This window comes from Zootoca vivipara, chromosome 17 (genome assembly GCF_963506605.1).
Source record: "Zootoca vivipara chromosome 17, rZooViv1.1, whole genome shotgun sequence".
In the NCBI taxonomy this organism is placed as follows: domain Eukaryota; kingdom Metazoa; phylum Chordata; class Lepidosauria; order Squamata; family Lacertidae; genus Zootoca; species Zootoca vivipara.
The window spans coordinates 24364423-24391508 of NC_083292.1; the positions used below are offsets into that span (position 1 = coordinate 24364423).

The 27086-nt window shown below is 49.3% G+C and overlaps 1 protein-coding gene across 2 annotated transcripts in view; it reads right to left on the reverse strand.

Annotated features, from left to right (window-relative positions):
- LMNA (lamin A/C) overlaps positions 1-27086 on the reverse strand; it is a 46254-nt gene that overhangs the window by 5062 nt on the left and 14106 nt on the right. For both annotated transcript variants that reach the window (XM_035097758.2, XM_035097759.2), the window contains exons 2-10: positions 8417-8573; positions 6452-6577; positions 6062-6232; positions 4130-4255; positions 3563-3783; positions 3058-3271; positions 1164-1271; positions 854-973; positions 48-140 (exon numbers count right to left, since the gene is read on the reverse strand). In XM_035097758.2, coding sequence (XP_034953649.1) covers positions 48-140; positions 854-973; positions 1164-1271; positions 3058-3271; positions 3563-3783; positions 4130-4255; positions 6062-6232; positions 6452-6577; positions 8417-8573 — 1336 coding nt within the window. The remainder of the gene's footprint in view (positions 1-47; positions 141-853; positions 974-1163; positions 1272-3057; positions 3272-3562; positions 3784-4129; positions 4256-6061; positions 6233-6451; positions 6578-8416; positions 8574-27086) is intronic.

Consider the following 27086-nt stretch of genomic DNA (forward strand, 5'->3'; position numbering starts at 1 on the left):
GCTCTGCAGCCACTCCCCCTGCTAGCAGAGGACCCCAGAAAACTCACATGGTGGTGGTGGTGGTGGTGGCCATCTTCATCCTCATCTTCATCGTCATCGTTGACAATCACGGTGCGCACCAGCTTCCGCATGGCCACTTCCTGCGGAGGGAAAACAAAGAAAGGATGTCAGGTGAGTTGCTGGTACTTTGCTCTTCCAACTGGGCTTTATGTCAAAGAGGCGGACAGAGAGGACTATGACCTGGTCTTGGTACTGGGAAGAGGGGTTTGGGAGCGGTTATCGATTATCACCGTCTCTTAAACCTCTTTTTAAAAATGGGCATGTAACAGTCAACAGAGGAGTCACATCCACACTGGGAACTATAGCTAAGCTACAGTTCCCAGCACCCTTCACAAACTACAGTTCCCATAATTCTTGGGGGGAAGCCACCTGCTCTAGATAGATGTTGATGTGACCGGAGCAGTATCCTATAATTTAAATTAAGAGGTGGGGCACTCTAGGCCCTGAGACTCTGTCCAGGCCATACTCTGAGAACTTTTGCCTGGCAGGAATGGATCCCTGATAAGGCCTCTTTGCTCAGATGCAAGGAGGAAGGGGGGAGATGTGTGTGTGGTTGTTTTAACCTAGCCAACTGTACGTGTTGCACCGGTGGCTCCACCCATATTTTTGCTCTGCCCACCCCATGAGGAAATGTGTCCCCACCCCAATAAATTCGCAGGCATAGCAGGAGGAGGAGGGGAACACGAGAGGCATAAGCAAAGGGCAATGTAATGGAGTCCTGGGCTTTGAACAGCAACAATTCTGGCCTCGCTGAGGAATAGTGGCCCCAACCATCCACCACAGGGTGCCTTACCTCTCCAGAAGAGGTGAGAAGAGCAGTGCGCAAGCTGTCTCCAGTTCCCCACGAGCTCTGGTTTTTCCACACCATATCACTGGGAGGGTTGTGGGTCACCCCGGCACCAGAGGCCCAGATCTTAAGTGGGGAAAGAGAGGAAGAAGAGAAAGTCATCAAGGGAGACGCCGACACACAACAGTGCTGTATATTGGAGGGGGGTCCAGGGGGCTGCGCCACATCCATGCATTCATCCTCCTCCTCCCGCAGTCGCTGGCCCCGTCCTGGGGATTATGCACTTCTGCTTTGCACGAGGCTCGCAGCTACTCACCGTAACCAGCTGGCCTGCCTTCAAGGTGAACTTGGGGGGGAACCTGTAGGAGATGGGGGCCTCGTCTCCATTCTGGCGCTTGATCTGCCAGTTTCCCAGGGACTGGTCCTAAAAAAAACACAGAAGAGGGATGGCCGTGGTAAGTGAGCCCCATTGCAGGGGAGGCACCAGCAACTGTGCCATCTCCCAGGAAGAAGTGTGGATGTGGGTCTCTCTTGAGAAGGCCTCATGAATGCATCTCATTCCTGCCATGCAGAAACCAGCAAGAAGCAGCTTCCCTCCCTACTGGCTGCTAGGAAATCTAATCAAGCACAACTCTGTATATGAAATAAGAGTGTATTGTACATTAAATATCTCAATGCAACACATACTATAACTCAGTATAATGTGAGCTTAAATTTTATATATGTCAGGGATGAACCAGAGGTGCTAGGTTTCCCAGAGGGGGAGACGTTGGGGTGGAAAGACAAGGAGGTGAGCCCGAAGGGGAGGGGGAGGACAGAGCTGTGGAGATGGTTCCTGAAGAACAGCCAAGAAGGGAGGTAGAAGCGGGAGGTTCACAGGAGCGGCAAGGGTTAAGTTCCAGCTCAGACTCAGGAGGCGTGTACAAGCCGGCTCTCCGTGTGGAAAAGAGGCATGGCGAAAGACGGAGCTCAAGGGTTCGCCATTTTCTGGCATGCTGGCCTGGGCGAGACAGGCATCAGCAGAGATCTGAGATGAGTGACTCTGATGAATGATCATGACTTGCTAATGACTGCTTGTAAATAATGAAAATAAAAAGCCATAAAAACGCCAGGAGGCTCTTGTGATGATTGTATGAAGAGGGGAAGCCTGTCAGCCATGACTAAGTATATATATCATTTTATTTATATTATATATATACTATCTTACATATTACTATTTAATGTCACCAGGTTCAAGAGTTCAACTGTAATGTCCTGAAGACCAGGGTACAGATTCTCTGTGTTAAATCTTGCAGTTGAGAAACTATAAGATGAGGACTCCAACAACGAGATGTTCGGGTAAAATCTCTCTTTCAACACCCTTTTTCAGGTCGGTCCAAACTTGGACCTGGTGACATTGAATAGTAATCTGTAAGATTGTATACAGTGGTACCTCGCAAGACGAATGCCCTGCAAGACGAATGCGTCTTGCGATCTGATGGTGACCCGCAAGACAAATTCGTTTTGCGAAAAAATTCATCTTGCAAATCGCGGTTTCCCATAGGTATGCATTGAAATTGAATTAATGCGTTCCTATGGGCAAAAAATGAAATTTCAATGCATTCCTATGGGAAACCGCGATTCGCAAGATGAATTTTTCGCAAAACAAATTGACTCACGGAACAAATTAAATCCGTCTTGCGAGGTACCACTGTTTATCTCTTCAAGATGGATCTGAGGCTGTTGTTATATATATTCTTTAAGCTCACGTTATAGTACATGTTGCATTGAGATAATTTAGTGTACAATATGCTCCAATTTCTTATAGAGAGTTGTGCTTGTTGAGATTCTACTCTCTGTATTCCTTCATTGTTTAATGCTAGGAAATCTAAACAAAAGCGGCAGCTGATGCCCAGTGGGCTTGGTAGGACGGAAGGCAGGGAGCCCAACAGCAGGTGGCGCCAGAGGCAATGGCAAGCAGAGACAAATAATTCTAGCCCTATCCCCACCCCTCCTGAGTTCTACAACAGAAGCACCTTCTGATAGGCAGGGCGGATGGTGCAAAATGTGCCTGGCACCTGGCAAATTTTGAACTTGGCTGACTGAAAAGCTCATCAAGATCTACCTTATGGGCAGCTTAACATGCCACTCTCCCCCCCCTGACCACCCGAGGATTTCTGCCAAGCAGCAAGGCACTCCCCCTCTCCCGTCCCCACCACGAGGAAACCCACCTCATTCGACTTGTTCCTCAGGCGGACAAACTTCCCTGCCAGGTCAATTTCCTCCACAGCCACGCGGCCGCTGGTCCGGGCATGGTGGGAATAGCTAGTGCGACTCTCTCCATCCTCGAGCTTACGCTTCTTGGAAGAGCTTTGCATAGAAGAGTGGGAGATGCGTGTCCTGGTGCCCCCCTTCTGGGAGGTGGGGCTGGGGGAGAGACGCAGCCTGGGGGGGGGGAGAAGAAGAGAAAAAAGAGGGTGTCAAGATGACTTGTCTTCAGATGCATGCAGGAGCTGAAACTAAGAACTTAAGAGCCCTGCTGGATTGGCCCATCTAATCCAGAGTCCCGCCTCTTCTTTCTGTTCTTTTCCAATAGCAGGCCCATTTGCAAAGCTCTCCACTCAACCTACATTCAGACCCACCAACACAGAAGGAACAGGAGGCCACCGTCTGAGGGAGACCACCCTGTTTTGACTCCAGCCCCCCCTGGGTCAACATCCCCAGCCCTGCACCTACCTCTCCTCCTCTCCCTCCAGGAGTTTGCGGTAGGCGTTGATCTCCATGTCCAGGGCTAGCTTGATGTCCAGCAGCTCCTGGTACTCATCCAGCTGCTGCTGCATGCGGGCCCGCATGTCTGCCATCTCCCGCTCCTTTTCGGACAGGATGCGGCGGCTGGTGTCACGCTCCCGGGCAAGAGCGTCCTCCAGGTCACGCAGCTTTGCTTCCTTGGCAGAGAGCTGGGAAGGAGGCATAAGAGAGGAGCTGGCAGGTGGAGCAGGCCAACGGCACAAGCGGCATGGAGGTGGGATAGAAATTCACTAGATTCTCACAGTGTGGGGGTGCTCATTATTACTTTACACAGGGTTGGGAATCAGAAAGGGCTCCGCTCAAAATCCCTTAAGAGTTAAGTGGGCAGCGTTTCAGTGCAATGTAGCTGTTAGCTGGAGGAGTAAGCCTCAATTTAGAGCACCCTGGGCAAAGACATTCAGCAGTGCCACAGTGTCATCCAGGGAGCCAACAGCACTCGAAACAGAGAGCACAGCACTGGCCGCCTGTCCCTGGTGACCCTTCCCGACCCCTCACCTGCTTCTGCAGCTGGCTCAGCTGCGCCGACAGGCTGTCGATGCGGATGCGAGTCTGCTGCAACTCTTCGTGGGCTACCCCCGCCATGCTGCTGTTCCGCTCGGCTGACTGCTTGGCGTTTTCCAGCTGAAAAGGAAGATCGGCCACGATGAGGCACAGAAGAAACTGGGCGCTCCATAAAGGAGGACAGAAAGGAACATTCTGGGACATGGGCTGCCTTTGTCTAAAGCAGCCTTCGCCAACCCGGTGCCTTGTGGGTGCTTTGAACCACAACTCCCAACATCCCCCAGCCAGCATGGCCATCTTGAACTACAGCTCCCATCAGCCCCTAGCCAGCACTGAACATGAGTTTGCAGTGGGTTGGGAACACAGTTTAATTTCTTTAACCTGCACCGCAAGTGGAGGTGGATTTTTTTTTACTTCTGGAAATCCAAACCAGCCACCGACAGAAAGTGGCTATCTGGGAGCAGTATTTCATTGCAGTGTTTCAAAACAATATTTAACAGCCCTGATTGTTGTACAAGACAGAGACAGAGAGAGAGAGAAATACAGTGGTGCCTCGCTTAACGAATTCCCTGCTTAACGAAATTTCTGCTTAACGAAAGGATTTTTCGAGCGGAGGTTGCCTCGCTAGACAAATTCGTTTTACGAAAAATTCGTCTAGCGAACCGCGGTTTCCCATAGGAATGCATTGAAATTCAATTATTGCATTCCTATGGGCAAAAAAAAAAATTCAAAAAAAAATTCAGTGCATTCCTATGGGATTCGCTAGACGAATTTTTCGTTATAAGAAAAGACCCATGGAACGAATTAAATTTGTCTAGTGAGGCACCACTGTAGTGGCTATGATAATGTATTAGATATGGCCCTATGTGCATAGACCACAATGCAAGGTTGTTGCAAACCACTCTTCTCTCAACTTCAGTGCCGTATCCAACACACGCGACTATCCGTAGACTACACTACTACAGGGCTGCTGCCATCCATTCCCTCGCAGCCCTCACACCCAGCCTGCGAAATGGGGAGAACCACCCAGGACCACCTCATGAGAAGAGAAGAATCCTTGGAAAAGACCCTGATGTTGGGAAAGATTGAGGGCACTAGGAGAAGGGGACGACAGAGGACAAGATGGTTGGACAGTGTTCTCGAAGCTACGAACATGAGTTTGACCAAACTGCGGGAGGCAGTGCAAGACAGGAGTGCCTGGCGTGCTATGGTCCATGGGGTCACGAAGAGTCGGACACGACTAAACGACTAAACAACAACAACAACCCAGGACCATTGGAAGAGCAGTCCTTTGAATGCAGGCAGTGACCAACTGGCGTGCAACCATGCATGTGCGCACTGCTGCAGCCAGGAAGGTGGCAGAGGCAGAGCAGGGCAGAGCAAGCAGACACACAGAGTGTGTAATGTAGCCCCCACACAAATGGGGTCACTGCCTGTACTTCAAAAACTTGAACTCCTCACATTTCCTACACCAAACAGGACCTAAATGAGAAATAGTGTTAACTCCTGGACTTTAATTCTAGCTTTTTAGTTGGGGCTGGTTGGGTGGAGAGATAATATGTGTAAAAGGGAACGCAAGGCTGGCCCAGGATGTTTTGCCACTTGAGGTGAGACAGACAATGCTCTCATGCTGCCTTCTCCTAACCCCCTCCCCTGCCCCCAGGAGGCTGGAGAGGAGCAGGCGGGTGGAGGTGGGTGGCAGCCGTGGGGGGTGGGGGTGGAGGCCCAGTCTGCCACCTGAGGCGACTGCCTCACGGGTGTGCCAGCCCTGAGTTAAAGTCTTGAATAGCTCCACAATCTCTTAGGAGCAGGCTGCCACTGCGGTGCAAACCGGAGGAAATAAACAAAGAAGTTGGCACCAAAAGTAATGTAGAAAAGGCTCCATCTCTCCGGCAAAAGGTAAGGAGTTTAAGGCCAGGGTGGTACCTTGGAGCCATAAGTCTTCTCCAGCTCTTCCTTGTACAGCCTGACTTGCATTTCGTGCTGTGACCTCAGATCATGCAGGGCGTCGGCCAGCTTGTTCTCGAACTCCCGCTGGCGCCCATTGTCAATCTCCACCAGGCGGGTCTCGTGGCGGCGTTTGCTCTCGCGAAGCTCCTGCAGGAGAAGGCGGTAAGAAGAGTCATGGGGGACAAAGGCTATTCATGGCTGGCAGGCAGGGGCAGAGAGAGGGGGTTCTTGTGCTCGGGTCTTTTTTCTGGGTTTCCCCAAACAACCTTCAGCCTTACAATGCAGGGACAGGAACTGTGGGCAAGCCCAGGGGGTTGGGTGAGGGTATGTGCTGCTGTGCCGTTTTTTGCAGGCCGCCCCACTCACCTCTCCATAGATGTTCTTCTGGAACTCGAGCTCCTCCCTCAGGGTCTGCAGTCTGTTCTCCGCATCCACCCGTCGCAGCATCTCGTCCTGAAGTTGCTTCTTGGCCTCAGCCAAAGCAGCTTCCAGCTGTGGGTGGATTGGCAGGGAGACAGGGTGGGATGAAAAAAAGAGAACGGGAGAAGCATGTCAATGGGATGGAAGGTGGCGGCCTTTATATATGCCCACCTGAGCGCTTGAATCCATGGAACTGGCCCTGTTACAGATGCCACATAATACTCATTCCACATTTGTAAGAAATCAATCTTTTAGTGTGTACTCTTTTCAATGCCCGCTAAAATTGTTTTTGTTCCAGCAAGCCTGTCCAGATTTGTAGTACGTTGATCTGTGTTTCAATATGGTTTTTAGTTCCCTCTTTGACTTTATTCTAACATTTTAAAAAGCTGTTTTTAATAGCAACTTTATTGTTTCATTCTTTTTGCAAACTGCTTTGAGGTTTTCCCTTACAATCAAGCGGTATATGCATTTTGTGAAATGAATAAATTATACTGGGGGCAGACTGAAGCCGTGGCTGGGCCAGGGACTGCCGTTTCCCCCAAGCACTGTCTCTCAGATGGGCTGGGAAATCTCTGGGAGCACCTAGATGCATTTCCACTTTGCTGGCATTCCAAAAACCAGCCCAAGAATAGGGGCCAGCCCCGGCTTGGCACTCTCATGGGTCACAGGTGAAGCTGCCCTCTGCAAAGCCAGGCCGTCTATTGCACTCAGAAGCTTCTGCTGAAAGCAGCTTCCTAGCATACAGAAAAGACATGTGGTACAGTCCTCCTTGGAAGTGAAGCTTTCCAGATGGGAGGGGGTGAATAACAGCTTTGTGTGAGCACTGCGAAGGGTGCTTCACCACATATCCTCCTGCCCCCACTACAGTCTGAAGTAGTACCAACAGCCAGAAGGTCTACCCCATATGCTTTCACCTGCAGACATGAATCTGCTTTAAAATCCAAGAGTTATTGTTGGGTTTAAAGGACTGCCTTGCCCAGATGGCAGGCTGTGCTGCCATCGCCTGGCTGTTTTAAATCTTCATGGGATAGATGTCCTAAACTCTAGAGCTTCCCACTCCCCCCCTCCCCCAAAAAGGTTCCGGGACATTTATGGACTAGGGTTGACGAAGGCAGGGGTTTATAAATTCACTATGGGGTGGGGAGAGGGAGCCAGCTTCCTCCTCCCTCTCCCATAACAGAAGAGCTGTAGGTCACCCAATAGAACGGGCTGGCAGACCAAAGAAAGCACAACGCAATTGGCCAGGTGAGATTGCTTTCTTTTTAAAAGGTTAGTATGAACTCGTGGAAGAGCAGAAGATCTATCTGCAGCGGTTAACCATGAAAGCCAAGTGGAACCTCCAAGACCCAAGGCAGTCTATCCTGATTGTCAGATGCTGGAGTCAAATGACAGGCAACCAACAGTCACCCTTCAGGCCATATGTGAGTACGCTAAGAGGCAAACCGACCGGCAGCTGCTCGAACAGAAAGCTGGCCCAGACAGCATTATGGTCTGAGCCAGCAGAGGTCTTTCACATTCTTAAAGATTACACCATCAAGGGCAGGCATGGTCAAACTTTGCCCTCCAGCTGTTTGGGGACTACAACTCCCATCATCCCTTGCTAACAGGACCAGTGGTCAGGGATGATGGGAACTGTAGTCCCAAAACAGCTGGAGGGCCAAGTTTGGCCATGCCTGATCTAGGGTGAACTTCACAAGTCCCCACCTCCCACCCCATGGATAAATTAAGGTCCACTGCAGAGAAACAGGAAAACAAGATAAAGAGGGGAGCTGACCTCAGCAGCACCCACCTCACAATGGTAGCCTTTCCTAAGGGGGTCAACTGCTGGGGTGTGTGTGCATGAATTATCAGTAAAAAGTGGGTTGCTTTGAAGGCAGCTCCAAAGGAGACTGCTGAGCTGGTGGTCCTCACCTTGGCCAGTTGCCCCCGCAGATCACGGAGCTCATTCTCCAAGTTGCGATTCTCTCCCAAGGCAGTGGTGAGTGCTGCTTCCTTGGAGTTCAGCAAGGCCTCGACGTCCTTCAGGCGGGCTTGGGCGGTCAGCAGCTCCCCTTCCTTCTTGGTGTTCCTAAAACGGGGGAGAGAAGAAGGCACAGCTGTTAACCCAGACTGGAGAGAGGCTTTTTCTTCTTCAAGGACCAAGGTACAAAAAAAAAAAAAAAAGCCGCGACAATTTGTTATTATAAAAATGGCAAATGACAGAATCATTACAAAAGTAATAAAATGGTTCATCTGTTTTCTTTGTAAGTCAGTCTGCAATGAGTACGATTTCATAATATAATGCAGAAAATGCAACGCAAAGTTCTTAAGCGGCAAGATCGACAAGACACACTGGGCTTTGCTGGGTTGGGACACAGAGCCATCTAGGTCAAGCATCCTGTTTCAAACAGTAGCTTGTCAGATGCTCTTAAGCAGGTATAGGCAAACTTGGCGCTCCAGATGTTTTGAGACTACAATTCCCATCATCCCTGACCACTGGTCCTGTTAGCTAGGGATGATGGTGGGAGTTGTAGTCCCAAAAACATCTGGAGGACCCAGTTTGCCTATGCCTGCCCTTAAGGAAGACCTTCAACAAAGGTATGGAGCCAGCAACCTGTCTCTGCTGCTCACCCTTAGCAACTGCTATCCACATCTAGACTGCCTCTGGACTTGGAGGTTCTAAAAGAAACAACATCAATCAATAACACTGTCTCCCGCCTCTGTGAAGTTGCCTAGTCCCTCTTTGAAGGCGCTGTGAGCCAGCAGGCATCACATTTCCAGAAAATTCCGTTTTCTGCACCTGAACCTCAGTTTCACTAAAACAACCAATTATGAGAAGTTCTTTCTATCCACTTTTGCCACAACAAGCGTAGTTTTATAAACTCTCCTCATGTCTCCACTTAGCCTCTCCCCCCCCCCCCCTCCAGGAAGGGAGGAAACTGGGAGACGTGCAATGCGGCACAGACAAGCGTTCTGCAACCAGATGCCCAGGTTACAACTTTTGCAGTCCAAAACATTGTGAAGGCTGATGTGGGCCACTGTGACCCTATCCTGTAGCAAGTGTGTTTAGAATTATGTATAACACTGTTTTAGATTAATCCACTAAGGGTTTTGTTGATTAATCTACCAAGGTCCATTTCAGAAGTTGAAGGCACAGGTTAGTTTTCCATGACTACTTTGGTTCGGGTATGTTACTGTCACAGATAAAGGGGAGAAAAATATGAGACAAAAGGAGGACTTCCGTCCTAACAGAGGTGTAGCCCCTTACATATTAAATGTCACGTTTTCTTAACTGCCTTTAAAAAGAGATTAATGTGTGTATGCCTTGGTACTCAAACAACTTGGAACCTAAACACTGCAAACCCGGAAGTGCTCCTGTTTGAAAACTTTTTTTTGGAAGCCGAACGTGCTCCGTTTTGAGTGTTACGCTTCTGATTTGAGTATTACGCTGAGGCCTGTGTTTTTGCTATTTATTTTGCATTTTTGTTTTTGCGGCTCTTTTTGTTTTGTTATTGATTGATTGATTGATTGATTGTGTGAGTGACTGCAGTACATTGCTTATTGCTTTCATTTTATGGATCAATGGTATTGTTAGATAGTAAAATTCATGTCAAATTGCTGTTTTAGGGGTTGTTTTTAAAAGTCTGGAACAGATTAATCCACTTTGCATTACTTTCTATGGGAAAGTGTGCCTTGGTTTTGGAATGCTTTGGTTTTGGAACGGACTTCCGGAATGGATTAAGTTTGAGAACCAAGGTACCACTGTATGCAAATTTAATCAATCAAGGGGCGTATTAGCAGATAATCTGGTTGGCTGACAGCCCTTAAACACAGGGATGGCTTTGACAGAGCTTTTCATGTTCCCCAGTTCTAAACAGGGAGATTTTGTGTCTCCTTGACTGGCTGGGAGCTCACCACAACCTGAGCATCTTTGGGAAAGCACTGCAGGAAAGTTTTTACACCAACCTGTTGCAGGTGGCCTAAGAGGGAGAGATGGGTGATGCTAAGCTGCAAAGCTCCCTAGTAGACCTTGTGGACTGATCAACACCTGTCAGCCTGGCTTGCCTCTCACGGTTGTTGTGAGGGTAACTGGGGGTGTTGAAACATCTTGAAGGAAAAGAAAATGTAATAGGAGATGGTGTGAAGGGAGATTTATATATCTAATTAAAAAGGCCAGCAAATAATTTCACAGGAACCATTGCATACCAGATAAAGAAAACTCCTACTCCAAGAAGAGGGAAAACTGGGCCTCAAGATCTTTTTATTTAGGTTATATATATAACCTAAATAAAGGAGGGAGACGAAGAAAGCTATAAATAAGGCTGAGGCAAGAGAAAATCCAAACGTTGGTCGTCAGCTCAGATCCAAGTTTCCATTACTCGCTTACATTCCATTATATTTTGCTTTATTTTCTTTTCCCCCCATCCCCTGCCAAGGAAGATGGAAGACCACGAGACAGAAACACAGCTGCTTCAAAAAGCATCACCCACCAAACAGATGATTTGGGGGGGGGGGAAAACAAACTAGGAAAGTCAGAGCTGCAGACGGAACCACCCTGCCTGGCTGGAATGTTATGAACAAGGGAGTCCCTCTTAGCCGATCAAATGCCACAACTGAGCTCATCTCCAACGTTTGGTTGACAGGGCAACAGGCTATGGGGATTCACAGGTCACTCAGAGAATGTGCACAGTGCGGTTTTTTTTAAAAAAAAAACACACCAAGGCAACCTAACCCGACTTGCAACAACAAATAAACACCATGCATTAAGGCCAACATGAAACAGAGTACAGAAAAATCTAACACACATTCCTGATTTTAAAAGGCAGGATTAAGATGGTTTGAGTATATAACACCTTTGATCACCCACCTCTGTGATCATTCTCCTACGCCCTTGTTTGTGTGCAGCCTCCACAAGTGGTCTGGAGGATGGCAGTATGAGAACAGGCCTTTTCTGTGGTGGCTCCCCATTTGTGGAATACTCTCCCCAGGAAGATTCACCTTGCACCCTTGTTACATCCCTTTAGGCTCCAGGCAAAAAGATTCCTGGTCTCCCAGGCCTTTGGCTAATTAATCTATAGCCTTTTACACTTGGGGTGTGTATGTTGTTATTGTTTTGTTTGTTACTACGGTGTGTATTTTTGTGCTTTTAATATTGTAAACAGCCCTGTGATCCTCGAATGAAGGGCAGCATATAAATCTTTTTAAAATGCATAAATAAAATTGAAATGGGCAGATTTGCTCACCCCTCATCATTGACTGGCTGGAACTGGGCTCCCAGGAAGGGGTCCGGTAAGTTACCCTTACCGTTTGGGAAGCGGATACCTGAGGGATTTGAGGGCGCACAGGATGGGCTCTCCAAGCTATGGAGCCTAGTCTAGCTAATAGTGGAAATGCAGAGCTGGTGAGGTTCGTTCATGGGCAGGTGAGTCAGTCTCACCAAGCCCAGCCCTGTTTACTGCAATAACAAAGAGCGGATTCCCCAGGAGCCTTTCCTAATCCTGAGCAAATGCTGAGCCAGAAACTCCTATTGTGTGCACTGTTCTACTGAGCCACAGTCACAGATATGTAAAATTTTGCTCACTTCAAACTAGACTGCTTGTCCGATCTGGGGAGGGGAGCTTGTCAAACAATTCTATACAGTACATAATGAAATACAAGCATAGTTTGGAGAGCCTATTTCTGGAGTCCACATCCCTGTATACTTTTGTCTGGGCAGACAAACTTCTCTCCTGGACTGCCTTCCACAGAAACCAGCTTTCTGAATTTTACCAGCAGAAGCCAGCTTCGAACAGCACTGTTTAGCTGGAAACAGCACAACAACCCCCCCCCCCCGAAAGAGTTTTTCAATGCTTTAAAAAATGACTTTTTTTTTAAGAAGGAGGGAATTAAAATAATACAAATGTAGCACTTTTAAGATTTTTAAACTGGATATCTCTTAAAAGCATGGTGGCAGGAGCCAAGACGACAGAATACCCACCCCATCATTTGTTTTTGCTGGGTGATGTATCTTGTCACATGTCAGAAAACGTAGAGGGAGCCAAGGGAAATCCCAGAGACACGGTGGCTCCCGATTTGAATGCAAGTTCATACACAATTATTTTACAATTGCTTTTACAGACAATCTGCGGTCTGTTGTATTATGTGATTTCTTGTTACGGCCTTGAAGCTAAACTTTATGAGCAAAAGTTCAAGACAACAGCATTACTAGCAAGAAGAAAAGTGAAATTAAAGAAGTTAAATAAAATAACATCGCTCTCAACAGTTCACTTCCGTCTGTTTATTTTCCTCCTCTTAGTAGTAAGTAACATTCCAGTGCAGCGTCTAGGACAAATAAGGCATGAACAGCAGTTCTAGAGGAATGCTCCCCTCCAACATTCAAGCTTGGCTTTGGGGGGGGGGGAGGCAAAGAAATGAAGGAAGCTGACAAACCAGGTTGCAAAAGGCCACCAGGCACTGCTTATCAGCAGAGGAAATCGAGACTTTTTGCACAGACAAGATTCTACTGAGCATGGCAGGCTCTGTTTTCATAGCACATAGGTATTTTGCCTGGGCCAGAGAACCTTAGGCTCTATTTTGCAAAAGGCAAGAGGCATTTCTATCCTCATTATTAGGCTTCTCTCCTAAATCGGCAGCTATCAACTGCTCCCAGTCTCAACACCGAAACTAGACTGCTTGCCTTTCAAAAGATGTGTTTCCCCCATCCCAGTTCTATTTCTTCGAAAGCATTTCCAGCACAAGTAAAAAATCAGCCATTTTCCTTTTGTGTGGCTACACCAGAACAGGTGGATTCCCCTCAAGACCTGAAAAGGGAAACAGCATCTCCCCAGCTTAGCCACAGAGATTGCAATCATTCGTTTCCTAATCATGAGGCAAATCGTAAAGGCGGGGAGGGGGGCGGAGAAACTACTAGTTTCTATTTCGAGTTCTTCTTGAGTTGGGGAGATTTCCCTTCCTGGCTAAGTTTATAAAGCTGGCAACAAACTGACCATCCAAGCTTAATATCAAACAATCAGTGAGCTTCCTTCCCGTCACCTTCTGCCAAAAACCAATTGACCAGTTAGCACAGTGCCTTCCGAGGCTCAGCTTCCTAGCAAAGCTCTTGGCAGAGAGCCCTCATCCACCTTGCCCTTTGCTTCATTCTAGCTGCACCTCCTTTGCTGCAACACAGAGGAAGGATCAGCAACCATACAGCCATTGAGCCAGATCAGGCCCACGGATAGTGCCATCAGGAGGTGGGGGCAGAAGGAACAGCAGGTGTGAAGATGGGGAACTCACTGGCAGGCAGACGGGACCGCCTCTCCTGGTATGCCCTGCGGAGGACCTTAAGGTCCACAAACAACAATATTCTGGAGATCCCGAGCCATAAGGTGGCTAGATTGGCCTCTACTAGGGCCAGGGCCTTTTCAGTATTGGCCCTAACTTGGTGGAACGCTCTTTCACAGAAGACCAGGGCCCTGCGGGACTTGTCATCTTTCCGCAGGGCCTGCAAGACAGAGCTGTTCCGCCTGGCCTTTGGGTTGGACTTAGTCTGACCCCTGTGTTTTCCTCCCTCATGGCTTGGATTTATGGACTACTTAAAATCAGGCTGCATTTTAAATTTTAATACTGTTTTTTAATCTGTATTTTAATCAATTGCTTTTTATGTTTTATTGTAATTTTATTGGTGTGAGCCGCCCTGAGCCCGGTTTTGACTGGGGAGGGCAGGGTATAAATAAATAATTTAATAATAATAATAATAATAATATTAGAGAGATGCTCTGGCTGACTCCACCATCTCCCTTCCCAAAGTAGCCCTCCAACTAGACAATCATTTGGACTCATGCCCTTCAACATCAATCCTTGAGCCGACAACCCCCAGCAAAGCCCCTTCCAGTAGAATCAGCTGAAATCAAGCGTCCTTTGATTTCTCCTCTCCTAAATATCCTCAGCAGCCATTCCATTTGGTCAGCTATGTAACCGTGTAATAACCGGTACCTGAATTTGCTTCCCTCCCCTCTTCCCTCTACATTCTTTTTCCTTTTGTGTTGTTCACATCTATTGGATTGTTCATGCGTGGCAGAAACTGTCTTGGTTTTCAATCTTTGTCCAGTGCTTAGAAAATTTTCAATGCTTTATGAATGATGGTTGCTGTTGTTGTTTCTGTCCCAGGAAGTCAGATGTTACACAGGAGTGCCAATCTGGCACTAGGTTCTGCTAACTTTTGCTGCAGGGGGACCACAGTGCCTTCTGGCGCAAGTTGCTCCATGAGCAAACACTTTTTTTGGCACGGCAGAGATATGACGGGGGGGGGATGCATGGATTGGAACAAAACACTTGCCAGGAACTAGCACATAAAATTGAATCAAAGGGGAAGGAGAGCTGGCAGAGTTTGGGCTTTTGACATCCCTGGTGGTGTCTCTGGAAAAGAATCCCATCAAAAGCAGGAAAGGGACAGGGCACGGGAGATCCTGTTGTTTCTGGAGAGAAGCGGTTGCTTGCGACCCAGGCCCATCCAAGTGGCTCTGACTCACCCATTCTTTTTCAGTATCAACGGCACCATTGCCAAGCCACCAGGGATGTGCCACGTGGGACAGAAACGTGAGCAAACGCCACCAGCTTTCTGTCGGAGCCAGCTGGACAGGATTCAGGATTGAGGGCGTGGCCCTATTGCAAGGCAAGAAAAGATGTTTGCTGCCCATGGTACAGCGAGGGCCACACCCAAAAGGCCCCAGAAAAATGTCAAGAGGGGATTTGCGGCTCTCACCTTCCAGATTTCTGAGCATTCTGATTGCATGTGGAGCCCCTGAACCAGGCACCCTCAAACTGCGGCCCTCCAGATGTTTTTGCCTACAACTCCCATGATCCCTAGCTAACAGGACCAGCGGTTGGGGAAGATGGGAATTGTAGTCCAAAACATCTGGAGAGCCGAAGTTTGGGGATGGCTGCAAACCCTCAAGAAAGAAAGGGAAGCAAAAGATTCCTGCCGTTTTCATTGAAGATTAAGGAGTTGGGAGTGGAGAATTAGGCGGAAGTTTAAAAAGGCGGGGGCTAAATTCAAATATCTGAAGTGCAACAAACAAGCAAGCCCTCACAAATATAGCAGCACAGATAGAAGCTTCATCTTCAGCTGATCAAAAGCACAGTCAAAGAGGGGTCCTGTACCCAGGTCACAGCAGGAAACAAACCCAAATTTAAATGGGTTTTTGCAGTGCCAAAGCAGAGCAACTTTTAAAAGTTCTACACGTCTCTTTAGGAAGCATTTTAACCTCGGATGCCTCTACCTGTGCTGCAACAGAACACTGCCTGTATTTTGACAACTTGCCATGGTTTGCTTTCAAACCAGAAAAGGGAATAAGGGAGGTCTGCAGACTATTGACATGATGTTTTAGTAGCATGCCATTTTCATGCAGACACAGCAGTTGGTGGATACACTAAACTAGATTGTTGTCCTGCAACACAAGCCAATACAGTATACTCATGCAAGTAACTGAGCTGCTTTGTCTGTTGTTTCTCATCTTTAAAGGGTGCCCCTCCTCACATTTGCAAAAGTCTCAATTTCCCCGCCCCGTCAAAAAATATATATAAAGAATACTAGACTCTTATACGAATCCTGCGGATCACGCTGAATCCATTTAGAGGGTGAGAGGAGACACCTGAAGCGCCAGGGTTAAAGAATGATAATTCCCTGCTCTTTTGCTGAAAACTACGAGGCGTGTACACAGTATATACATTATAATCTGAGTGTAATCTTTGGTGTTACTGTAACAAAATGCGCAAGCAATCCGTGCAGCTGCGGCTTGCTTCAATTTATCAAACACAGGAAACGCGATATTAAATAGTACATTGAGGGAGGGAAAGGAACAATAAGCGAAGTCTTGGCTGCGATCGTCTCCCCGCCTCCCGCTCCCCTGCCAACGCCTCTGTTCCGGCCCCACCCGGCGGGGCTGAGTCATCCCCGCCGCTTCGTCCGCAAATGGAAGCCGAGGGCCTCCTCCTGCTGCTGCTGCTGCTGCTGTTTGGGCCAGCCTGGCCCTAGCAACGCCGCAGATGGCGCGAGCGGGGCCGGGAAGGGAAACGGGATTCGAGGCGCTCTCCGGCCCCCGCGCAATGACGCCTCGGGAAGAAATGACTCAAAGGGACGGCCGGCCTCTTGCGCGCACCAACCTTGGCCATTTAGCAGACATTGGGAGGCCGCGAGCCGTCTGAGTGAAATGCCAGTTTTGAGTTTTTATTTCTTTTACACACACAAGAAAACGAGGCCGAGTGATCTCTCTCTGCTTTTTGTGTAAGAGAGAGAGAAAGTTGAGCAGCTTTGCGTCGCGGGAATCCTAGGTGGTGCCAGCACGAAAAACGCAACTGCTGGGAGGCAGGCGAGGGACATTCCTTTCGGCTGAGTAAACCAGCCAGCCAGCCCAAACGCCAACGCCGAAGGAGGCCCGCAGGCCTCCCCAGCCCCACAGCGCAAAGAGGCACCGCGAAGCGAAGCTTGCCGCTGCGCCCGCTCCCTCGAGGCGCCGGGCGGTCGCGCCTTTTCCGGTTCGAAAGGCGCCCCAAACCCGCGCGGCCGCAGCGACAAGCCTCCGAAACCGCAGTTGGATGCGAAAGGCCCCGGCCGCCGCTCACAGCGCGCGTGCCTACGTAAAATCATCTGGGTGCAGGGATGGGGGGACCTGTTGCATTGCAACTCCCGCCGTCCCTGACCGTGAGTTATGCGGCCCCGGGGGCTGATGGGAACTTGGAACCCCCACAACGTCTGGAGGGCTGCCCCACACTTGCTGGAAGGCAGCCTCATGCAAGTCTGGTTCTACGCAAAAGTTGGGGGCTTTCTGCGAGTTTAATGTAGCGAACCGCGTATGGCACAGCCTGTTTGACACTTGAGACCCAGAGCCAGGTGCCTTTTGATCCAGGAAGCTCAAAAGGGATAAGTAGAGAGGGCGAGCTCCTGTGTAACAAAGTACCCACCAAATTGCTTGTTGTTTATTTAGAAAATGATGACATGCATGGGCGTACCCAGGATCAAAACTAGGGGGGGGCAAGGGGAGGGGCCACAAAGTGGGCGGGAACGGCGAACTCGCGCTCCGCCGGGCTGTGCCCCTCCCTAGAAGCAGGGCTGGTGGGCGGAGGCGGAGCCCAGCCCAGCGGAGCGCGAGTTCAGCGTTCCCGCCCGCTGCGCCGCGCTCTCTGGTTCCCCGCCGCGCTTGGCCTTGCCAGAGGGCGCGACGGGGAGCTGGAGGGAGGGCGCAGCGCGGCGGGCGGGAACGGCGAACTCGCGCTCCGCCGGGCTGTGCCCCTCCCTAGCAGCAGGGCTGGTGGGCGGAGGCGGAGCCCAGCCCAGCGGAGCGCGAGTTCGGCGTTCCCGCCCACTGCGCCGCGCTCCCTGGTTCCCCGCCGCGCTTGGCCTTGCCTGAGGGCGCGCCGGGGAGCTGGAGGGAGGGTGCGGCGCGGCGGGAATGGCGAACTCGCGCTCCGCCGGGCTGTGCTCCGCCTCTGCCCACCAGCCCTGCTTCTAGAGTAGGGCAGCTGCCCTAACTTGCCGCATGGTGGGTACGCCCTTGATGACATGAAAAATCCCTCACAAGGTGGCCTTGGGGCAGGTACTCCTTTACAGCCAAACCTTCCCTCACAGGGTTGTTGTGACAAAAGGATCTCGCGTCAGGCATCAAGTAAGTTTGGGAGTGGGTGCATACTGCCCATAGGAAGTGGGGAAAGCCCCCTACAGACATGCCCTTGGGAAAAGCCCATTCAAATGCAACTGAAGATCCCTGCTTGGCTGCTCCCCATCTGTTGTAATGAGTGCAGACTTCTTCAGGTTGAAGCCAGGGAGCGCCATTTCTGCTACTGTGCAGAACCCTTGCACAATTCCAGCTTCCTTCCTAGCTTATCTGGGTCAGACGTCATCTCGGGACATGCCCCCCCGCCATCCCACCCCCCTCAGTCTTCCAAGATGCCATGAGATCAATGGGGTTCTCTGTTCACCAGTGGGATGGCTTCAAAGGAAGCAAATGAAAATCAGCAGGCTGGAGTGCGTGTGCCACTTGGTGAGAGACGAAGGCCTTGGGCTCTGGCCCCGCCCTGCCACCACACACACACACACACACTTTCCTTACTAGCAAAGTCACCGGTAACTTCCCAACGCCCTTGCCAAAACAGGGAGGAAACGGCAGCTGTCCCTGCTTGCCAACCTGCCCACAATTCACATGGCTCACAGCCTGTGTACACATGCCCCGTCCCTCACATTGCCAACCCTGCCACTTTCAGAACTTTCCCAGTGGAATCCGGGATATCCTGGATGTGCAAGAGAGCCTCCACACAACTTCGGGGTGCCAGCTCAGGTTTCGCAAAAGCCTTGCATCCAAAATGGCCCCTGCAAGCTGGAGAGGTTCGGCATATTCTTCAGAGCCAGTATCCCAAGTTGTAGGCCTGGAATAATTCCTGCCCAGAAGTCAATGAAAGGCTCTCTGGCTGAGGAGGGTGACGCAGCCTTTGCTCACCTGGTGCCCTCCAGATGTTTTGGACAGCGATTCCTATGAGTCCTGAGCTAGCACAGTTGTCTTGGGCTGCAACTCCCATCATACATATGCGCTTGCTGAGGCTGATGGTACTAAACAGAGGGAATCTAGGTCAGCACAGTGCAAAGACCTGGGAGCAGGCACTCAGCATCACTTGCGTCCAAGTGACCCAACAAAGAGGCTTTTTAAAAGGTTGGCTCCTCCAAGTCACTAACATGGGTATATGGGAGCAATCAAGGCAGTAGGTTGCTGTCAACTTACGTGTGCATGCTGCCAGCTTCACAAATGTTCCTTAAGTGAGCCATCAAAGTACAATATCTGACACACATTGCAGAAACCAACATCCAAGCCACTTCCCCTGGCTACCAAACCCTGTCGCCTCAAGTCACATTTTTACACTCCACATCTCTTACCAGCCGTGCCACTGACACTCCTAATAATGTAAATTCCACCTTGCTAGAACAGTGCAAAGAAGTCCCACCTCTCCCAGCATCCTGAAGCCAGATTCCTTCTGGGGTGCTCTCAATCATGGCATGGCAGACTGCCTTTCAACAAAGGTTCCAAGCTCTTGCATATAATAGCTATTGGTAATTTTTACGGCGTTAGTAAATTGATAGACCTACCCATGGATTTTCCCACTCCCTAGCCAAAATAAAACAAATCCCACTTTCTGCAAACACACACACACAAACAAGCTCAGCAACCTGAATATTCAAAACAAAGCCGAAACAAAGTACAATAAATATTGAACTTTATGGGCAGAATATTTGCTTACTAATATTTGCACAGGCACCATATCTCACAAGCAGAGCCATACACTTTGCATGCAGCTGTGGCACCTACAAAGTTTGCATATGGCAGAGCTGGGGTGCCCCTTCTGTCTGAACGACAGAGTAGACCAGCCTCATTCAGCCTGGTGCCATCCAGATGTTCTCTAGACTACTAGGCTAGGCCAGGCCAGCTGTCAGGGCCTGGAGTCCAATGCTGGCTAGGGCTGATTAGCAGTCCAGAATAACAAGAGGGCTGAGAGAGGCTGGAGGTGAGAATACTGTGTTAGATGAACCAATGCTACAATTTAAGCCTAGTATATACAGGCTCATGTGCTATTGGAGAAGAGCCACAGAGGGCACGCACTGCATGCAGAAAATTCCAGGTTACTTCCTGCTGGCATCTCCTGACTTACTGCCTGACTCAGTAAGGTGTAGTACACACCAGCCTGTAATGTGAACCCTCCTTTCCACACCTCCGCTCAATGGCACAGTTCAAAGGATCCCGAAAGCTCCGCCAGGCTGGGTAAGGCTTTTGAATCCACCCTCCCAGCAGCTGAAATCTATTCTGCTCCAAGATATAATAGGAGGTATTGTGAGGCCTCTGTTTGAACAGATCAGCCTCAACCGGCCCAGGCACAACAGAAGATAGCTTTTTATTATTTTGGCTTGCAGATAGAAACCCTGGGTAATTATTTACAGTGCAGGCCAAGGAGAGCGCTGGTTCTGTTTTGCATGAGGCAGAGGGAGCTGGGGGAGCTTTGCAAGCAGAGAAAAAAGCCTGGCAGCTGCAACAGAAGGCAGCTTTTGGCTAGGTTTTGGGATGAATGAGTCACCACCCCTTTAAAAGGGGGAGAAGTTGGCTGCAGTGGGATTGATTGACGTGGCACTGAGGACTGGAAAGACCACTGCTCTGCTGCCTGGGTCAGAAATAGGAAGAGCCATGTGCCCAGAATTGCCATATGGGCAGCTGCCAGAAATGCTGGGCATAAATTTTGAACAGGGTTAGGAAAATTCATGAAGGAGAGAAGGTTGACAGGCATCCATTAGCCATTAACTAAACCTCCATGTTCAAGAGCCGTTTACCTCTGAATAACAGGCGTTCAGAATATAGATGCTGAGGATATAAAATGTGGGCAAACCATTGTCTTCATGCCCAGCATGAAAGTATTAAAGAAGAATCTGCCTGACCACCATTGAAGGCAGAGGTGGATGGACCCAGGTTTCTTTTTTCTCATTTTCACGTAAAACTGTCGTGGCCAATGTTATTGTTTTATTGCCCTCCTATCTCTTTTGGAAGGCAGCAGGGAGACCTAACACCACCACAGCATTTCTAAGAAAATATGGTGACGTTCCGAGAACACTCTGCACATGCTTAAACACTGCGTTGTGAAAATGTCACGTGACTCAGGTGATTATCCTCTCGCAAGGGCGCTGCATAAATAGCTCCTGCCCACATGACAACCAAACATCCAACTTCTCAGGAAAAGTGAGAGGCGTGGAAAATATTTTCAGCAGCACAATGCTGGTTCCTTGATCTTGCCGCAAAAAGAGCTGGCTCTCGCTCAAGTCAGAAAGGTCACCTTGCTGGCCCTTTCTTCCTCAGCCTTGTGGGCGACCCCTTTCCATGCCAAGGCATGCCACCATTTGCAGCTGGCACGGCACCCAGTGTGTGGGAGCCTCTTGCCTGGAAGGGGGCTGTCCCCAGGGTGTGGCGGGCACTTTGCCACATTGCGAGAATTCGGGGCCAGCCTTCTGCAGGACACTGTAAACAGAGCAGTTTTCTTGCCGGTTGGCACAAAGCTCTGGCACATGCTCAAGAGATAGGCGAGAGCAGACTAACCTGGCTGCGTTCCCCCACGTTGGTCCATTGCCGGTTCTTCACAATATGTTTTTACTGGTTCTATTAATACCCACCATGCCAGAAAGGACACCTTCCTCCCTCTTGCCCACATAGCCTACATCTGACAATCATGGGGCTTAACAAGGACATTTCTAACTGAATTGTTTTACCCGACTCTTTCCCAATCAGATCAATTCCATTTCCATAAATGTGCTTGTTAGCAAAAACCCAAACGCAGGTGCTTTCTAGGTATTAAAGGAAGTGAGACAATTTCATCCTTTTTAAGGCTACATTTGCACCATACATTTAAAGCTCTCTATCACTTTAAACAGTCATTGCTTCTCCCAACAAAATCCTGGGAAGTGTAATTTGTTAATGGTGTTCAGAGTTGTTATCACTCTTGCAGAGATACAATTCCTAGAGTGGTTTAACAATCCATCCCTCTTCCCAGGGAACTCTGGGAATTGCAGCTCTGGGAGGGGGACAACAACTCTCTGCACCCATAAAAAGCTATACTCCTCAGTATTATAATTTTTTATGGGGGGGGGAGCCCTAACTGTTTTAAATGGTAGCATAGCACGTTAAATGTATGGTGCAAACGTCGTCTAAGTTACCTCTTTGTGCCAGGAGGATAGGACATTCTTAATGTGCCCCTCAACCGATTGTTCAGTAGTGGACTGCATACTTTGTTTGCAAAAGGTCCCCGGCTCAATCTCTGGCATTGCCAGCTGGAGTGCAGCTGCCAGTCCGTGTAGGCAATACTCAGCTAGATGGCCCAATGGTCTGAGTCAGTAGAAGGCAGTTTCTTATGAATAAAGTTTGCCCTCAGTATCTAAAAACGATATGGGTGTTATATTGGAGTGGATGAAGTGAATATTGTTTATATATAGTGGACAGATGAAGAATGGGAAGTCCCCCTACCTTCTGAATTTTATTTTCTCTCTTAAGCGCTTTTCTATTTCTTCTTCTTTATTACTCAGTATGTTTTATTGAATTTAGACCAAAGTCTTAGTTTGGACACAAAAAGGGACAAGATATTTGATAGTAAGTTTTGTATTTTTTCTCCTAATACAATACAATTCTCCTAATACAATTATTTTATCCTAATACAATTATAAAAATGGGATCACACTCACTTATAACTTTGGATAAATCAGCTATCAAAACATGCAGCCTTACTCATGTGTGTTGACTATTACATCAAGCTGCAGGAGACAGAGGGTGGGGGCAAGGCAGAAAGCACTTGTAAAAATAGTACACACCTCTTAAGCATCCCCCAAGATAGCTAAGGATGGTCTGGGTAGACAAAGCAACTGGCTCAGCCCACACAAGAGTCAAGGTCTAATCTGCAAGGAAGTCTAAACTTTCAGAAAGATCTTGGGAAGACTCCACACACTCAAAGCCAGGGGCCAAAGGGCAATTCCCTCCTGGCGCACATGGCTCAGCAACTGTGGCTTAAGAAGAACTGGCTGCTGGATCAGGCCAAAGGGGGCCCAATCTAGTCCTGCACCCTGTTCTCTGTGGCCAACCAGGTGTCCCCAATGGGACATCCACAAGCACAACAACACTGCTTCCCAAAGTGAGGGAGAACATAGCCACCGATTGCAAGGAAAAGCTTTGGGGCTCATGTAGCTCTTTCCCTCTTATCCACACGCCAGTGTAATTGATGTAGTTAGCTATAAACAGCTGTATTGCATGTACCTAACAAAAGAGGTTAGCTCAGGGATGGGGGAGCTGCAGCCCTCCAGGTATTGTTGGACTTGAACTCCCAGGCAGAGAGAGAGAGAGAGAGAGAGAGAGAGAGAGAGAGAGAGAGAGAGAGAGAGAGAGAGAGAGGAGAGAAGAGAAGAGAAGGGAAGGGAACTCCAGGGGTTGTGTTTTGCTTCCCCTGCACTGTCTCAGCTTTGTGGCTATTGGGTTGTTTCGGATTCCAACACCAACCATACCCAGATAGCATGGACAGCAGTCAAGGATTATGAAAAGTCGGAGTCTAGCAACGTTCAGAAGGCTATAGGTTGTCCATGCCATGCACTAACTGCATGCATTCTGAGTTTGCATGCATTCGGCCAAGTCTCCTTTCAGTACCAAATCTGAGTCCCTTCCCCCTCCCCTCCCAATCCTTGGTGCAAAACAAAATGTGGATGCACAGAGCAACAGTTTCAGACACAACCAAGCCAGATTGGCAGCTGGCCCAATGTGGCAGCATAGAGCTTTGCTGCTGGGTAGGCAGCCCGGTTCCCCAGCTTCGCTGCCAAGAGAGCCACTCCCCAAAGTGGCATTCATGGGTGTCGGATCACATGTCCAGGCCGGCGGCCGCTTTGGCTCATGACCACATGGGAGGAAATAAGCGGCTGAGGCCAGAGAAAGCAATCCCCTCCTTTCCAGGGAGAAGTCGCTGCCTTTTTATCATTGCCTTTTTGAAATGTATACCAGCTCAAAGCTTTTTGAAAAAGAGCACTGAATCAGACACGTTCTAAGGCAGGCATCCCCAAACTTCGGCCCTCCAGATGTTTTGGACTACAATTCCCACCATCCCTGACCACTGGTCCTGTTAGCTAGGGATCATGGGAGTTGTAGGCCAAAACATCGGGAGGGCCGCAGTTTGGCGATGCCTGTTCTAAGGCCATGTTCCCTTAATTGCAACCTTCCAGGGGCCACATGTGAGTGGGTGGGGCCAGAGGCAAAAGCAGGTGGAGCAACCGATGTGAATTTGAACAGTAGGCTAGGTTTTATTACACACTTTCACAGGCACTTCTCTTTCCTCCTCCGCCCAAACAAGCAAGATGCAGTGTCAGAGTTCAATGACCCATTGAAATCGGGTGTAATCATTCCGGTCGCAAAGTGGGGGCTGTGGTTCAGGAGGGTATATGGCCGAGGGAGAATCCCGAGGGCCAGATAAAAAGGCTGGAGGCCACATTTGTCACCTGGGTCCAAGGTTCGCTATCCTTGTAGTATGGGAAGAACACAGGGTGACGGGGGGTTGCACAGCTGTGTGTCCATTGGGGAGTAAAACTGGGCTTTATTTCACCAGGGTCAAAGACCCACTTTGGCACACACACACCATGCACATTTGCACACACGCTGGGAGACTCAACGGCACCTCTCCGGAGGCTTCACCCAGGGCAAAAAACAACAACATGGCTACCCCCTCCATAGCTAGGGCACATGCCTCTCATGTGAAACTGGGCAATACTAGAAGCAGTCTCAGTTGAGCTTCAGTCAGGGAACCTCCACAGCCCCCAAATAATGTGATCTAGCCAGGTGTCAAGATTTTGACCTGTGCTTCCAAGGGTCTTGCCTCCTTCCTCAATGTCTCAGGAGGACTAAAATTGCCAGGCAAAGTGAGAAACCACGAGGGCACTCAGTTTTTTCTGCCTGGCTTGAGAGCTTTGCTATTCACTCTTTCCTCGCGAATCACCTGGGCTGCACCCTGAGGTACCCACCTTGGCCATGCTCTGCCCACCTGGTGGAGTCCCCTCCACTCCCCACAACGTTCCACCCCCTATCTAGGAGATTCCACCCCTGGATTCCCAAGGTTGGAGCTACCACCAGAGACACAGAAACCCTCACTAGGACACAAGTTGGTGCATTCCAAAGTTGCCACAGCTGCGAAGGAGAAGAGAAAGAGGGAAAGCAGCCGGTTGTTCCGGCTGACACAATGGACCCATTGAAGGAGGAGAAAGAGATGCAGCAATCGTGGGACAGGTGGACAGCTCAAGATGTACAAGTCACTTAAAAACCCTTCTCCTGCTGCTGGGATTTGGGTAGACTGAATGCAAGAGGCATGAAGGCTACAGATGAGAGAAAGACAGAAGCATAGGCTGTGCAAAATGGAGAAGAATGCTTGGAGGAGGGCCTTTTTTATCTTAGCAGATCAAGGCAAAGGTATTTGTACACATAGTTCCATAATAGGCCAGCTCAATCTTGACTGTCAAGAGCATGGTTCCACCAAGTTGAAGAAAGCACAGCCAGAGAACAAAAAAGTCTTAAAGTCTTCCTGGGTGCTGAAACAAAGTTATTGCAGGAGGTCATATCTCCCAACAGGGTGTGTTTGTGTGTGTGTGTGTGTGTGTGTGTGTGTGTGTGTGTGTGTGTGTGTGTGTGTTTGTTAAAACTTCAAAGCAGCTGGGCAAGGGGAGGAGGCTCCAGTTGCTATCAGAGAGTCTCTCTGCAGCTGCTTTGAAATAAACACAGTCGGGGTTGAGATCTGAGGACTGATAGCTCCTCCACCCATCATCAGGCAGGTGGGAGATGCACTGTCAGCTCCCTTGCAGATTAGAAGAACTTTCTGGCCTGCTGCATTAACAAGAGCTGCTGCATTAGCAAGAGCTTTGAACCATCCGGTTGCCCCATCAAAATGCAGAATTCCGCAACCTGCAAAAATTATGCAAAGGATGGAATTCATCAGCGCTGGTCCTAGAATTAGGCAGAATGAGGCAGGGAGTGGGGAACAGCGCTCTTTTGCTCAGGTCCTCCTGCATCTGGTTGGCCGCTGTGGGATCAGAATCCTGGACTAAATGGGCCAGTGGTCCGATCCAGCAAGCTCCTATGTTCTTATGCTTCAATCTGCCAGTGCCAGTAACAGGAATGAGGTAGGTGTGGAAGAGGGATGCAGTCTTGTCTCAGGCTGGCCCCAAACATCACGGGTCATTCTGCAAAAATCTGCCCATCTAGTCATGGGCGGGGAGTTGAGGAGCAGAGAATGCAGCCCTAGAATCTCCCACTTACTCAGAAGCTTTCGAGCAAAGCCACATTCTATAAATCTTGCTCTTTGGAGAAAAGTCAAGGTGCTTTTGAGATGCCAAATCCTATGCTTGCAGGTGGGAGCTGCGGAACACCCATAGCCCTTATTTTGTAAGTCAACAGAGACTCCTCACACAGCAAGCAACACACACATGGAATGAACCACACAAACCTGTGGTCAGATCAGCTGCTCAAGTGGCGCTCAGTCCTACAAGCAACGTGGCTTAATGGATCCCAGTCCCAACAGAGAACTAACAGCTGGTTCTCTGGAGATACTGCTCTTATACATGGGTGTTCTATTTGAGTATGTTGGTAAAAGGGCGTTGAAGTAAGCACTTGGCAAAAGAAAGTGGGAGGAAGCAAAATTCTTCCTCCACCCTCCCTGCCTCCACCCGAGCCTCTATCCCAGGCATAGGCAAACTTGGCCCTCCAGATGTTTTGGGATACAACTCCCATCACCCCTAGCTAACAGGACCAGTGGTCAGGGATGATGGGAGTTGTAGTCCCAAAACATCTGGAGGGCCGAGTTTGCCTATGCCTGCTCTATACTTTGTCCCTCTAATCACAGGCATGCCATTGCCACCCCCTTCTCCTGCCCCCCTCTCCGAGAAAATGAGCCAAGTCCTCATCCCCAACCAAATCTTCAGAGATGTGCAGGGTAATCTGTTGCTCTGACTCACATCCTGCCAATTGAAACATGCCCACTGTGGATATACAACACCCCCCTTACATAGCTAGAAGCCAACAATTTCACACAGACA